We start from the raw sequence: 16163 nt of genomic DNA, 5'->3' as shown, positions 1-16163 counted from the left end.
TACAGTAAATGGTCTTTGAAAGCCTTTAGAGATAGTCATCTGTTTTACTGTAAGCATCTTCCGGTCAAGTGTCGCAGTTTCTAACAAACTACTCTAACTAAAGACGCATAAGGATTCTTTGAGTTTGTTACAGCTCCATACATTTTAATGCCCTTCACTATTAGTGTTGTTATTCTTAACTACTGTAAAACTAAAACTATAATTATTTTATTCATTGATATAAAGCTGAAATAAAATATAAATATTGGATGCAAAACTTTAAGTTCTGTTGGGACCACCATCGTCAAAGATGATTGATTGACTATTAGCATATAGTTTAGATTGGCGGTATGGTTCTGTTCTGGGCAAGAACTCCCTGCGGCAGCCTATTGCATGGATAAGAGCAGGGAGAGCAGCAATAAACCTCCCTTAAGGTAAACAGAACAGAACCAACTTAATGTATTGCAGATCTAATTAATGTTAATATTACATGTACAACGGGATTCAGGAATTAAGTCTGATTCAAGGGAAATCAGAATACCAAATCCTGACTGACAAGAGGTGGAGCTGGGGGTGGAGAAGGGTAAATGAGCTCTGGAGAAACGTGATAGCTGCTTATAGTACCGAGGAGCTATATGTATGTATGCAGTGATAGACGTCATATTATAGGTAGACATGATCAGCTGACAGACAGTTTGACTAACGATCAGTTTGACTAACGTGACCTGCCAGAACTGACGCTATACACTTGATTTGAACTAACTCAAAATAAGTTAATGTGCTAAAACTAAACAATAAAATACATTAAATCTACAGTAAGTAATATATTTAAATGGTCTTGATGCAGTGGACATACAGATGTTCTTCAGAGATTCAGTTTTAGTTACATTTGGCGCTGTCTTGAAGTCCCAAATGTGTTTTATTTTATTTATCCCCTTTTCTGCTGGCAATTTCATACAGTAATGGTTTATTAAAAACACTGGAAACTTTATTAAAATTATGCTTTTAAACGTAAATATTTAATGGATTTTAAAGCGAGTCAAGGTGAAGTCATTACAGCCTGATCCTTCAGTATGCAAGCCAGGCTTCACCTGACTGAGATTCCCATTAGAAATTCCAGTGCGCATTTCAAGAACAACACTGAGACGAGGGAAGACAGATTTGTCTGTAATCCCCTTTTTTAGCTGGCTGTGTCCAAGTCCCCTTCTAGCTAGACAAGACGCTCACAATGTTCTCTGTGTACTAGCCAGTAGGCTGTTAGGCACAATTGAAAGTGCACATGTCTGTGCAGGAGTGATTGGGTGGCTGTTTTGAGGGATTTGAGCCAGTTTATGTATTTTCATTTTTAGTTGAATGAATCGAGTGGACTTGATTTGCTAGAAAATTTTGGTTTGAGCTAGCGGCTGTGTTTTGGAACAGATTGTTAGTTGGTTTCATGCTAGTCATTAGCTTGTACACCAGCTTGGACCAACAATAAACCAGTTACCAACTGGTCATACCAGTTGGTGGTGCTCGAGCTAGTTTTTGGAGCACAGTGGCCGGTCAACCATGCCAATTAGCAACTTGGTCCAGCTAGAAACCAGTAACCATGTTCCAAATAAACACATTCAACTGGATTTTCCAGCAGGAGAGCTCAAAGCTGGTGAAGAGAGCCACGCGTTTACACAGTTGGTCATGTGCGATTATTCTATCTTTCATATTTATGTTGACATTAGCTCAGTGCACACCATATGCCATGTTCATAACGTGTAAATGTTTGTGTATTTTTGCTCATCTGTCTGTTAATGTGTTTATTGCGCTGGTGAACTGTGGGGGAAAAACAGAAGTTGTGCGGTAAGCATTAATAGGACATCATACGGCTCATTGAAGCACATACTGCAGCAGATCGATGGACTCATTTTGTGACGAAGCTTTTGGCACCGAATCCCACACAGCAGCTTGTTCGTGCAGCCCCCTTCCAGCAACCACAGTTATTACCGCTCCCTCTCAACACAATTGTCTCTTTCTCCCTCTCTCTCTCCAGTTAGCTGCAATACAAATCTATTGTGCATACTAAATCCAAATCTAATGGCATCATTCATGCTGTGAACCCTCAATCCTGACATTTCCTTCCCATTCTAAATTCTTTATTCATGTGACTTTGAGAGTATCCATCTCCTTATGAATGCCACATTTGTCCACAGTCATCGTATTGTACTGAACTTGACTATAACAAAGCTGTAAAAGGAGGTAGGACGTCTTCATAATTAGATTCTAATAAGTTGTCAACCCCTGAGGTCTTGGGTTCTGTGAACATAGTGTCTTTGTGCGACTTTCGTACAAAGCATTTTTGTACTCCTGTCTGTCAATCATCGCTTTCAGGGCACATGGAGGAAAAATGAAGTATAGCTTGAATACTCTTGCTATCTCCCTCTCTGAGCTGGGGTTATTTGTAGAATTACTAACTGAATAATTCACGTTTTATTTTTAAAACGGAAACTTTTTTGTTTTTGATCTCTTTTGTTTTTGCTGTACCGTCTGCCTTTTTGGCTTTGGTTACATGTAACAATGGGTCCTTGATCAATGAACACCCTTGATGATTGCTGCAATACTGCTGTGCACACTTCTCATATGCGTGAAATGCACATACGCTAAGGCTGGGCAAGATAGTTAATCTCAATATTTTTCAGCCTCTTTTCAGTGCTTATATATTTATATTACAGATATTATACAATGATTGTATTTATAGTATTAAAATATGCACATTATTTATTTCTTTAATTAATTAATTAATTAATTAATTAATACAGTACTGTTCCAGTTTGGGGTCAGTCATTTTTTTATGTTTTATGTTCAACAGGGTCACAAAAGTGCAGTAAAAACTGTGTTTTCTACTTAAATCTATTTTAAAATGTATTCCACAGCAAAGCATTCTAAAAATATGATTTGGTGCTCAAGAAACATTTCTCATTGTTATCAATGTTGAAAACAGTTGTTTGAAATAGAAATATGCAAACATTTTGAATATCTTTACTGTTACCTTCAATAATCTTAATGCAATGCTGAATACAGTAATGTGCGGTGGTGTTTTAAAATGAGGAGGCAAAGTCCTCGCATTTTTTATATTCTGTATATCAGATGTAAATGTATGCCCACTTAATTTTCCTGGATAAATAAAAAAGAGAGACCAAATACAATTAATTTGGTATTGTTACACTAACTATGTAAAATTCTATTTACTAAAACCAAAAATACATTTCATCAAGTTAGTGTTTTTACGCATATTTACATTTATTCCAATTTAATAACTAAAGGCAGTAACAATTTAAACAATATATATTATTTCTGAACTAATTTCAGATTTTCTTTTTAATAGTAAACTTATTTTCAGCATCATCAAGCTTGTACACACTGCTCAGACACAGTTAAGATATCTTTAATTTCCCTAAGCTTGTCATCACTCAAACAAATTGTTGAATCTGAGAGTTATAAATAGATTCTTTGAAACAGACCTGATTAATGAAAATTAATTGAACTCTACTTTAAAATCCTTGCATATGTTGCTTCCTTCACAATATAATGTGATTATTCAGTCTATCACCCGACCCTAATTTATGCCCATTGATTTGCCACCCTTTTAATCCTAAATGTACTAGGACTGGTAATAGAGGTTGGAGTTAAGAATATTTAATGATGTGGAATGTGCTGATTAGCCATTGATGCTTCTTATGAAACCCAGATCTGGCCATGAAAAAAAAAAAATCAAACCGCAATCATCTCGTAAACAAAGACTCTTAATAATTTTAATGACCTCTCTTCCACAACAGACTGATCTCTAGAATAGAAGGGTATATGTATTTGCCTAATGTATCCTGTTGCTTTTCTCTCCACTTTTCCCCATTCGTTTCCATGTGCAGCTTTTCATCTCCACTGCTAATTAATGTCTGAAGCATGCTGATTTAGTCCTAATACGCAGACCGGCTCCGTTCAGGCGGGCAGTAATGTCCTAATGGAGCATCACGCTGCTTGAGTACCACAGGAGAGAAGGAAAAACAGCCACTGGCCTTTGTTTCCCTGTGATCTGTGAATTCCTCTTTTAGCACAGGCCTGTTTACTGTGCTGTTATTTTGGAGTGCAGCACACAGCATGAGATGCAAATAATGACTGCATGTAAAAACACACATCATCATCCCCCCTTGTACATTTCCTGAGTCCTGTCTCTGTGTCAGTGCCATGTACGTAGTTAGAGTGTTTCTCAGGAAGTGTTGTAGTAATTAGAGCCCAGGGGCAATCACCTCTGAAGAAGGCAAATGAAGTGAAGAAAGTGCTTTTCTGATGAGGCGCACAAACTGCATATCATATGGAAATTAGTCCTATAAATGATGATTCGTTTACGTTTGATGTGAGTGCCGTTTTGTCATTGCTAAATCATCTTTTCTCTCTTTTTTTTCTCTCGCAGATCGGGACTTTAGTATCCAGGTGACCACTGAGCGCCGGGCCTACACGGCTGGTGAGCCGCTGGAGCTCCGCTGCACCATTGACGCTCAGAATGTTCCAGAGCGCTTCTTCTCGGTGTCGTGGGTCTTCAGCAGCTCACCCGTAGCCGTGATCGGGCCCAGCGCCGTGCCCGCACTGGGACCCAACTATGTGGAGCGAGAAGCGTCCGGCCTCCTGACCGTGCGCAAAGAGAGCCCGTCCGTCCACCTGCTCAAGTTGCAGCGGCTACTGCCGGAGGATTCTGGGAAATACATCTGCAGAGTGACGGAGCGGGAAAAAACCCCCACTGGAGATTTCATCGACCGTAGCAAGCGGTCCCGTAACGTTCAGATCACCGTAACCCCTCTGAGTGAGTATCACGGTTCTTTATCGGCCCTCTGTTTCTGACTGGCCCCTAGAGTAGTAGGCTGATGCCTCTCAACAGCTCGCTTATTAAATGAAAAGGTGAACCTTTCGGCCTCACTTCTGATGTTCATCACCTTAAGTGGATTATTTTGATCTAGTTTAGCTTATAAGCTAGCAGTTTAGAAGAAGTAGAAGTCCAGAAATTGATTTAGTAATATTGTGGAGGCAAGCTGCTATTAAAGTTCTACTTATTCTTGCTGATGCTTTCTGAAGTATACGCTCAGTATCACCCAATATGTTTTCTGCTGTTTTTTTTAGTTCTTGTTCCAGGTGCTCTCTAATAGTGCAGACTCCCACTGTTGGAAGTACGGAGTAAATGGGAGAGAAAATAACAGTAGTGTGAAAGTAATTCAGCTGTTTTCAAAATAGTAAAGCTTTTCCTGCAACGAGCAGAAGTGAAGTGTGACCAGATTTTGTCACGTGTGTTTACATGAACAAAATCCTGATAACTATAGAAATTCAGATCATTATAAAAGCCTGAGAAAAATGGGATTTTGAAGTTGTTGTTTTTTCTAGTTGACGAAACAGACGTGTGTTAAAGGGTTAGTTCACCCAAAAATGAAAATTAGCCTATGATTTACTCACCCTCAAGTCATCCTAGGTGTATATGACATTCTTCTTTCAGACAAATAAAATTGGAGTTATATTAAAAAAGTCCTGGCTAATCCAAGCATTATAATGGCAGTGAATTGTTTATGAAGTCCATAAAAGTGCATCTATCCATCATATAACTGCTCCACATGGCTCCGGGGGGTTCTGAAGCGAATCGATACATTTGTGTAAGAAAATATGGCAGTGAATTGTTTATGAAGTCCATAAAAGTGCATCTATCCATCATATAACTGCTCCACATGGCTCCGGGGGGTTCTGAAGCGAATCGATACATTTGTGTAAGAAAATATCCATGTTTAAAACTTTATCAAATAAATTATTTAGCTTCCGGCCGATCGCCTTCAACTTACGGAAAAAGTGTAGTGCCTCTCGCAGTTCAAAATGCTTAAGCTACGTCTGACGACATTGCACAGCAGTTACGCTCGTCAACGTAGCGTAAGCATTTTGAACTGCGAGAGGCATATTTTTACTGATCTAATAAATGCAGCATTTGTGAGCGTAAGAGACTTCTTTCAAAAACAAAATATCTTTTTGACCCCAAAAATATGAACAGTAGTGTAAATGTTACTCTGATTGTTAAAAAAAAAGTATCATATGATTATCAAGCCCAATTAAATACTTGATAGTTCTGTTTGAAAGGGTAGCTTGACTGTTGTTTATATACTAAGCTGCACTTTCAGAGTAGCTGCCCTGACACTGGTGCTGTGCTTGTGAGTGGGTTATACAGTACTGTGTAAAATCGTTTAATGCACAGCAGTTTTTCACAACTTGGTTTTGTGGAGGCCTGAAAGCCCTTGAAATAGCATTGCATTTCAAGCGAGAGCTACTCGAAAAGCCAAGTCTAACAGGCATGAAATGAAAGTGGGAATGCCGTCGCCCTCAGCGCAGCCTTGATAGATCCCCCAAGGGGATGTGACCGAGTCCAGGCAAAGAAACCACAACTGGGCTCAAGCAGTTGATCTAGATGAGGGAGAGGAGGATAATCAAAGGTTAGTAAGAATACATCTGTCCTGCTTAGACCTTGGCCACCCGAATCAGCCTCTAAATCCTTCCTTCTTCTGGGCTTTTTGAGGGTTTAAACAGACCTAAAAGTTTCTACAAGAATCTTAATAAAGGCTATATCAAGAAACTGTCACTCTGCCTCTCACATGATATGATCATTTTCTTCATAAATTGCAAATTTCAAAAGTTCAACCAAAAATGTAAATTCTGTCATCATTTATTAGCCTTAACATTGTTGCAAACATGTATGACTTTATTTTTTATGTGGAACATAAAATAAAATAAAAATTTTGTCCATACAATGAAAGTCAATGGGGTCCAATGTTGTTGTTTTGGACCCCATGGACTTTCATTGTATGGACAAAAACTTTCTTTAAAATATATTTTTATCTTCCACAGAAAACAAAGTCATACAGGTTTGGAATGACATGAAGGTGAGTAAATTATACAATTTTCATTTTTGGGGGAACTATCTCTTAAAGGGTTAGTTCACCCAAAAATTTAAATTAGCCCATGATTTACTCACCCTCAAGTCATCCTAGGTGTATGACATTCTTCTTTCAGAAAAACAAAATCTGAGTTATATTAAAAAAAGTCCTGGCTAATCCAAGCTTTATAATGGTAGTGAATTGTCTCGTTTTTTGAAGTCCATAAAAGTGTATCTATCCATCATATAACTGCTCCACACGGCTCCAGGGGGTTAATAAAGGCCTCCTGAAGTGTTGTGGTGCATTTGTGTAAGAAAAATATGAATATTTAAAACCTAATTTATAGGCATCGCAAGCTTTGACACCTCTCGTGGATAGTGCTGGGCAACAAACTCAAGCCCCTCTTCTCTTATTTCGAAATCCTCCGCCATTTCTCTTTAAAAATTCATTTTAGACTCTAATTCATGACCGGAGTTTTGTTTTGCTCTATCCTCTGCGCTTCTGCATTCGTCAATACGCATGCGTCAAGGGTTACTCTTGCCGTAAATCGATGCGTACGGCAATCCGCCGGAAGTAAGTTATTTTAGTCTATTAAGTTTTAAATATGGATATTTTTCTTACACAAACATGACACTTCACTTCAGAAGGTCTTTATTAACCTCCCGGAGCCGTGTGGAGCAGTTATATGATGGATTGATGCACTTTTATGGACTTCATAAATGAGACAACAATTCACTGCCATTATTAAGCTTGGATTAGCCAGGACTTTTTTAATAGAACTCTGATTTTATTCGTCTGAAAGAAGAATGTCATATACACCTAGGATGACTTGAGGGTGAGTAAATCATGGGCTAATTTCACGTCATCCGGGATGATGACTATAACAAAAAAGTAATAGCAGTGTCCACACCACAACTATAAGGATAACTGCACAGAGGAATGATATTGTTGTAATCTCTTTCAGAACTATTTTTTCCAGCTGATGAACAATAAAAACATTGACAAAATATCAAAATTCACACAACTTTAAAGCTCAAAATCCAAACAACTTTAAAGGCCCACTGAAGTGCCTTGGAACGCGCAGCATTATTCAATGTGTTGACGTAATTTCCCCTGAAATGGCTGTAGATGTTAGCAGCTCCTCCCCTTTTTTGAAACAGCCAATAGCTTTCGTTATTACCACAGTTTGACTAGAGCCTTTCTGTTTTTTTAAAGCGAGTTTCCTCCAAATCTAACCGTTTATCATCACAATCTCCTCCATATCTATTTGAAATACAGCATTCGGTGCAGCATTTAAATGGGTCTGATATGTTTTGTTGTCTGCGCATATGATCCGCGCTGCGCTCTCGTGTCTGTAATCAACGGCTTTGATCTAGACTATGTGTGTGCGCTGCTGCGGTGCGCGTGAAACTATTGTTGGGGTAACAGCTTAGGACCCAGGACCAGTAGTGAAAAATGAAGACCAGGAGTCAGGAGTCAGATTAATTAAAGAAAATTTACTGAAGAATAGTTTGCAGTTTCATCAGCAGAAGCCAGCTCAAGAGGAGTTTGTAGGCCGCACTCCCTCCAACAGTCTCCCCGCCTCCGTCTAACGTACATACAATTTTCTGAACAGTTATACTGTTTTCAAGGTCTAGACACGTCATTACTGCCATGTGGAATGATTCTGATTGGTTCTAACAACCTGCAATGTAAGCAACTTTCCACACGTAGACAGATAGAAGCATATATCTCTAAAAATGCGTAGACTTGATGTCGCCCAGGCCCAGATTAGTCTCCAGTGACCTCGGAGGTCAAAGAAAAGCGTCTAAAGGTCTGGCATCGCCTGCAGGAAGGCCCATATCCAATACTGGATCTGCACAAATCATACAACGCACACACACAATACTCCAGAGAATACCAGTTTCCATCAAGGTCGGGACATCTTAACTAACTATCAACAAAGCACTTCTCCAAAACATGCTGATACTACATTTAGTACAGAAATGACTTTATTCTATTCTATAAAGAAAGAAAAGTATATCAGAGAGGTACATTTCTCCCCAAAAGAGTCACATAGCTGTAACATAGATGACCCCGGGGGTCGCTTTAGGAAGACATCCAGTTAACACATACTGAGCTCTTCTCACTTCAAACACCAAGGACATTTGCCTGTCAGCACGTCTTAACACAGACTCAGAGCAGCTCCTAAAGAATGTCGATTCAAAAGCACAGAGCAACTAAAACACTACAATATCCTAAATCACTCCTTGAATATAGAGAACTGATTTATCAAATGTAGGACACTGTTATAACTTGATTATCATTCATTCTTATTTTAATATTGATTAAATATTTCATATTTAATATCATTCTTGAAGGATATGTGTCTGATGAAGAGACAAGTGATGTTTGGCTTGACCCTTGACCCTTCATTCCCCCCTTTTAGACCATATGTGGGGGTCCCATACCGCCACGTCTGGTCTACAAGTGAGGTCACTACGGAAGGTCAAGTGGTGACGCATGTTTCCCTTTAGGGTCACAATTGTCTCTTCACCTCATCACAGACATGCTGGCCACTAAAAAGACCAGTCCCCGTTTTGAGGCTCTTTTACCCCTTCCACTCACAATGCCCCAATGTTCTTCTTTTCTCAAAACTCCTGATCAACATACTGATAACGTGCTTTCTCTCATTGAGAGGGGAACAGACAATATAGTACAATAGTTTTCATACAATTCTTGAGGGTTTCAGTAAAAGGAAATATAAAATAAAATAAAATAAAATGAAATGAAAGACAAGTCCATATTTAATCTCTGAAAGCCGGGCTAAACGAACACTCACTGGTGCTGCATTTCCATCAAGTTAGAGGTGTGTGATGCCTCCAAAATCTGAACACATGACTGAAATTTGCAAGGTTAAAGTGACCAGAATGATCTCAGCTGACCCTTGAATGCCAATCTTTAAGGTGTTTCCTGGCTCTAAATTTATGCGGTATTTGGTGAGCGGTATAGAGGGGCCAATATTAGGGCAGGGGCTGCTGTGTCCAGTCTTGACCTTGGCCCCTACGAAACAGCTTCCCCTCCCCACAGTGATGCTGCTGGCCTCACAGACATCTGCCTCACCTCTCATACACACCTCACATAAAAACACCCCCCTTCTGGGAGGTGCCCCAATGGCGGTGACCCCCATTGGCTTAGGTTGTCCTCCGCTGGCCAAAAGAAGAGCTTACCCGTCATCGGGGAATCACCTCCTGCTCATTGGTCATCGCTTAAGATCTTTGACCCTCAACAGGATATTCTCTGGAACCTTTTGGAAAGTGCATTCAAGAGTCAGCAGAGCCCCAGGTCTGATATCAAATGACTAAAAACATGGAGACAGGTTAATAATAGTTCCTGATCACACAGTTTTCCTGATACGAGTGTTCTCGTGAGACATCACACACGCCTAGGACAGACCCTCAGTCACCACTCAGAGAGCAAATACAAACTTTAGAAAATATAAAGGAAGAAACAAAATCATAACTAGGGAGGATCATTCAATTCATGATAATAATATAGAAAGATAAATATTGACTAAGTCTTTGATTATAAATTTAATTAAGATATATATACAATTATATTGGAGAGGCAGTGGATTCTAGAACCCACCCTTTAAGTTTCTCCTGAGGCCAAAGTGGGGGTATTAATGGTCTACCAATTTAGGCTGGTTCCTAATTTTTACTCAAGTACCCTTTTGTTAAATTTACTTTTTCCAACAGACTCATTTTCTCCCCTCATAGCCCACATAACTGTTGATGAACTTATCCATAAAAAGAAAATAGTTAATGTTAAAACCTTTTCATCAAAATGACTTAATTATCAATTCGTATTCCATTCAATAAGCTTGTTCACTCATCTTTATCTTGTTGACATTATGCTTAATCATACTAAATACCAAATTATTAATCACCATGTTATTAGTAAAACATTTAAGATCATTCATCAGGGTTTTCCTTAAAGTACCCTTTTTTAATTTTCTTTTATTCTCAATGTCTTGTCCATTAAAACTCTTCAGGTGTAAGCTCCAAATGACCAAAATATTAAACCTCTTAATTCATGTCACTTGGTAGTGATACTTCATCAAATCCTCACTAGCCTTATCTTGCCACTTACACCCAAACGTGTCATAACTTTACAAAGAACTTACAGATTTCATAATATCCCATATTACTTTAAATTTGGACTATAAGTCATCATCAATTTCTTTAAAGCTGTTTTTCCATTTAACTTTACGGGTGTTCCTAAATTCTATTTCACAACATTAATCTTTGGGCTATTTCTCATTATTCTTCTATCAAAAATATGGTCTGCAGATGCCACACAATATGATCATTATGGTTTCTTATCTCTACTGCTCTGCAGAAACCAAAATATTATATTCCTCTTATCTCAATCCCAGTGACACAGAAAGACTTAAAGTCACTTGCTTCTTTAACATTAATTGTGGTTCTCTATATAAATAAAAATATCATTAAAAATTAAAATAAAGTACAAATAAAACTTTTCATTTTTAGAAGTTATCTCTTTGGTCGCCCTCCGGCCTTTCAGAATTTTGAGGGGGTCTCTGGATAATTTAGATAGTGACTTCAGCCAATTTGTCACTTTGTCTCTGCCGTCAAGTCTATAACATTTACGCCTACTATTTTGAATCAATTGACATTATTAAATTTAAGCCCTCAGTTGAATTTAGACAATGGTTTTAACCCATGATGGACGGCAAACTTTAACTTTACAATTCCACTTTAACTAATCCAGAGAGTAATTCAAATCAACATCATAAATGACAAAAGTCGTCATAACAGACAGAGCTGGATAACAATCCATTTAAAGCTCGTCGCGTGTTCTGGATCATCTTTTCACCAGATTCCTTCAAAATTATCAGTTTCTCTAAAGGTTGTCGTTTACCTTAACCCATCTGTAATGGTCAAATACTCATTCCAGAGGTTAATGACACCCAATTAGGACAGAACAGTTCTAGGAACACATACAACATAAAGTGCAGTCACACCCACACACACATTAAACATTAATTGCTCATCCGCAAATTTTACTTTTAGTGTTTACTCAAATTATTATTATTATTATTATTATTATATACAAGCAGTCTCTCTCTCTCTCTCTCTAACCTTTTTAACAGTCTTCTAAGACTTTAACTTCAATGTGAAATTCATCTCATACCTTTTTAAACACTGTTTTCCCTAAAACATGTCTTATTATTTTCAAGTGATGCCATGTGCTTTTACTCATCAATATCTTCTATCATCTGTGGCACAGGCTCAGATATCAGCCTTTAGCTGGTTTCGAAAGAGAGAGACTTCTATGCATTCAGTACTGGTACTGCATTTTCATAAACTTTTAACTTGTCACTCTAGCACAGCATAAGACTTGGCTAGAGATCACATTTATCTTCCAATAAACGTCAGACTTCACACTATCTCAGCGTAAGACCTGGCTAGAAATTAAAATTGTTTTCAAATAAGCGACAGACATTTTCCTTTTAACTCTATCTTTTGCCAGAATTGACGGTTCCAAATAACCATAATTTTATATTTGTCTTTGCCCAAACAATAAATTTAAACTTCAAACATCTAAATTGAGTCTGAGTTACTCTTCCAATTTTAGCCCCAGCACCAGAAATGACATGGTGGGGCAGATTCAGATAAGCGAATTGTTTCATTACAGCTCTGCATGAGCTTATCTCTTGAAACCAAAACAACAGCTTCTAGGTTGTTTTTTTTAGCTATTAACACCAATTCTCAAATAAACTTTATCAGAATTTTTCACGAATCATTTTAACATTTTTATCATTTAAACCCTCTATGTCTCTAATTATATAGTTACTGCCATTAATTTTTAACCTCATAATTTATTTTAAAATGATCATGGATCTTTCCTTTAAAAGGAATTCCTTAAGACGTCAATATATGAACTTATTACTTATTTCCTTATTTTCAATCTGTGTACCTCTGTTTAAAATCCCTCTGTGTCCGTGACTATATCTGCTTTTTCCTTTTTCTTTTCAAAAACAACTTCAAGTCCTTTTACTCAGACTACACAGACCTAATCCTACATAATTTTCAGTGATTTCTGCCTATTTATCTCATAAACAGTTAGGAATTAAAATTTTTCCAGTCTTTTAGCTTTTAGCCAGTCAAGTTTCTGATTAACTTTTCCAATTAGAATTAAAACTTTTGCTGCCCATTTACTTGATCATTCTTTCAAATTTCTTTGACGTCAGGGCTTCAGAGCAGCGCTGCTTACAGCGTTTGCTGTCTTTCGTCTCAAAATCTTTATCTGGACTGATCATGTCACTCAAATTGTTAGCCATCATTTTAGTCAAAGTTCATACTCACCTGAAATTATACCAGCAGAGATGGAGGCGAAGATCTTTAACCAACACAGCTGTGGCTTCTGCGTGATGAAACTGCAAAGTACACTTATACGAAAAAGTTACTTACTGGTCCATTCCAATTTGGGTCATACCTTACATTTTACTCGGGATCGTTCCTGATGCATCCCTGGCAAACAACCCTGAATCTATTTTTATTTTGTTTAACTAATAACTTAATCCCTAACTGTCTATTGTCCTAAATTCGGGGGCCCCCTGTCTGAGTTGGAAGAGACGGAGAAGGTTTGCGGTGATGCACTGGCCCCCTTTGTCCTGTGCCGCATGCCCCTGAGGAGTGGTGACCTCACCTTAGCTTCAACAATCAGCTCTCCTTCCGGCATGCCACTATTTCACTCTGGTAACAGTTCTACTGGCAACCCAGAGCGCCCGCTTATACCCTTTTGTGTTTCTTAACAAAGCTTCTTGACTCACTCGAGATAGCTGAACACAACCCGTAGTATAAGTAATCCTTATTCCCTCTCGAAATTAAAGGCTCTCCCGTACCCCCAACCCAGTCTCTTCCAGTCAGACAAGTCTAATAATAAAAAATATACTACCTTATCTACTTGTTTGCCAGAGGTGTACCAAGGAATGATTGCCCGCCGCATCCTCCACCATAAACTGTTGGGGTAACAGCTTAGGACCCAGGACCAGTAGTGAAAAATGAAGACCAGGAGTCAGGAGTCAGATTAATTAAAGAAAAATTTTACTGAAGAATAGTTTGCAGTTTCATCAGCAGAAGCCAGCTCAAGAGGAGTTCGTAGGCCGCGCTCCCTCTAACAGTCTCCCCGCCTCCGTCTAACGTACATACAATTTTCTGAACAGTTATACTGTTTTCATAGATGACCCCGGGGGTCGCTTTAGGAAGACATACAGTTAACACATACTGAGCTCTTCTCACTTCAAACACCAAGGACATTTGCCTGTCAGCACGTCTTGACACAGATTCAGAGCAGCTCCTAAAGAATGTCGATTCAAAAGCACAGAGCAACTAAAACACTACAATATCCTAAATCACTCCTTGAATATAGAGTACTGATTTATTAAATGTAGGACACTGTTATAACTTGATTATCATTCATTCTTATTTTAATATTGATTAAATATTTAATATTTAATATCATTCTTGAAGGATATGTGTCTGATGAAGAGACAAGTGATGTTTGGCTTGACCCTTGACCCTTCACTATTGTGAACCCAGACTTCATTCCCTTCAATTGAAAACATATTTACACTGTCTGAATCGTTTCCTATCACATATAGTGCGCTATGTGCCGTTCACCATGTAGAAAATAGTAAATGCGTGAACAACTGACCGTTTTCAGACGCAGTTCAGGGTCTATTTATAATGCAGGGGCGGGACTTCAGATTCTAGAGCGCATTTGATTGGACAGAAGATTTGATGAGAAGGTGAAGTCTGCAATGATGTCATCAAAATCTGTGATTCGTTTTAACGGAAGTGAGAGACTGTAAGTTTGAATGCTTATATCTCCTAAATGCAAATTTTGTCACACACACCAGCTTATGCATAACCTTAAGGCTAAGATAATCACACTAAAAGCTAAAAAACTTTATTTTGATTTCAGTGGGCCTTTAAAGCTCAAGCATTAAGAGCTCAAGCATTTAAAGTGGCATATGACATAACTGCAGCACGTGCTTATAATAAAAAAGTTTGTTATCATCTGTAGGTGTGTGGATGCTAGCATAGCTATCGTTATAGTTATCGTCTTTGGTGTGAATGGAAAAAGGGAAAAGACCCATGGAGAGGTTTGTGTGAGCATTGCCCCTGCAGAAGACCATGTTCAATATTTGCAGGGTTATTAGAGCATTAGATTGATAGCTGCAGCATGGAATCGAGACAACACAGAGTTCACCCACATGCGCTCTCTCTCTCTCTCTCTCTCTCTCTCTCCTGCTCAAGGCCACACCAACTAGTCTTTCAGAAAGTAGGTCTTTCAGAAAATATACGAGACTGAGAGACTAGGTTGGGCGACGGTACAGCCATACTCCAGCTGACCATTGTGTTAACTTCTTATTTCATGTCCTCTGAGAAAAGGAGCACATTAGGAATTGAAGAGGTTTCATCCCCAGATGTTTCTCTTTTGTTATGTATAAAATCAAAGCCTCTTGTGTTCGTTGCCCGATTGGTCATGGTGGTTTTCTTATCAAGAAGTTCTGCTACAGCCTCTTTCTGAAGGGAGCCTCGGATGACCCATGGGACGGGTGCAAACTTTGTCTCTTTAAAGTCCTATTTTTGTTTTATCACACGCTGCTTTTATAGGGATGTGGTGGTGTGAAATCCCTGTCGAGAACTCTGGCGATGTCTACAAAGGCTTTGATCTACTCTCGTACTTACGAGATCTCTCAGGCTCGAGACCTCTTGATGAGAAAACTGCCCCAAAAGTCCTGCTGGTCTTCTGTACAGAGCTACAGAAAGATACTGAAAAAAGATGCCATTCGCATATTCATTTTAGTGATTATGTATAAACGTTTCAAACCTTACATGAGCTCAAAGGTTGTTGAATGATTCTATGTTCTGTAGAAGCCACTTTCAACTTCAATCAAAAATAATTCTTTAAATTAAAGAACTGCACTACCCATAGTCCTGACTGCCTACTCCCATAAACCATTGCAAATTACTTCTGTACATCGTAATGTGCATCACAGAAATAAATTACATTTCAAAATATAAATAGAAAACCGCTTAAAGTGTTCAGAACTCAAGGAGCCTGGTGGAGACCTGGAACTATGTGTTTTTGCTTCAGGTATTGTCAGCATCCATCTTCAGTCCATCTAAACTATAGAGACTGTACAGGATGAGAAAACAGACCATTAATAGGTAAATTAATGAGAGG

General features: G+C 38.5%; 1 protein-coding gene across 1 annotated transcript in view; it reads left to right on the top strand.

Moving 5' to 3' along the window:
* igsf3 (immunoglobulin superfamily, member 3) overlaps positions 1-16163 on the top strand; it is a 190284-nt gene that overhangs the window by 122411 nt on the left and 51710 nt on the right. The window contains exon 4 of the mRNA XM_079821612.1: positions 4418-4804. Within this exon, the coding sequence (XP_079677738.1) occupies positions 4418-4804 (387 nt within the window). The remainder of the gene's footprint in view (positions 1-4417; positions 4805-16163) is intronic.

The sequence above is a fragment of the Gobio gobio genome (genome assembly GCF_949357685.1).
Source record: "Gobio gobio genome assembly, chromosome: 7".
NCBI lineage: Eukaryota > Metazoa > Chordata > Actinopteri > Cypriniformes > Gobionidae > Gobio > Gobio gobio.
The sequence above is the reverse complement of the archived record's forward strand: the minus strand, read 5'-3'. Positions and strand labels throughout refer to the sequence as shown.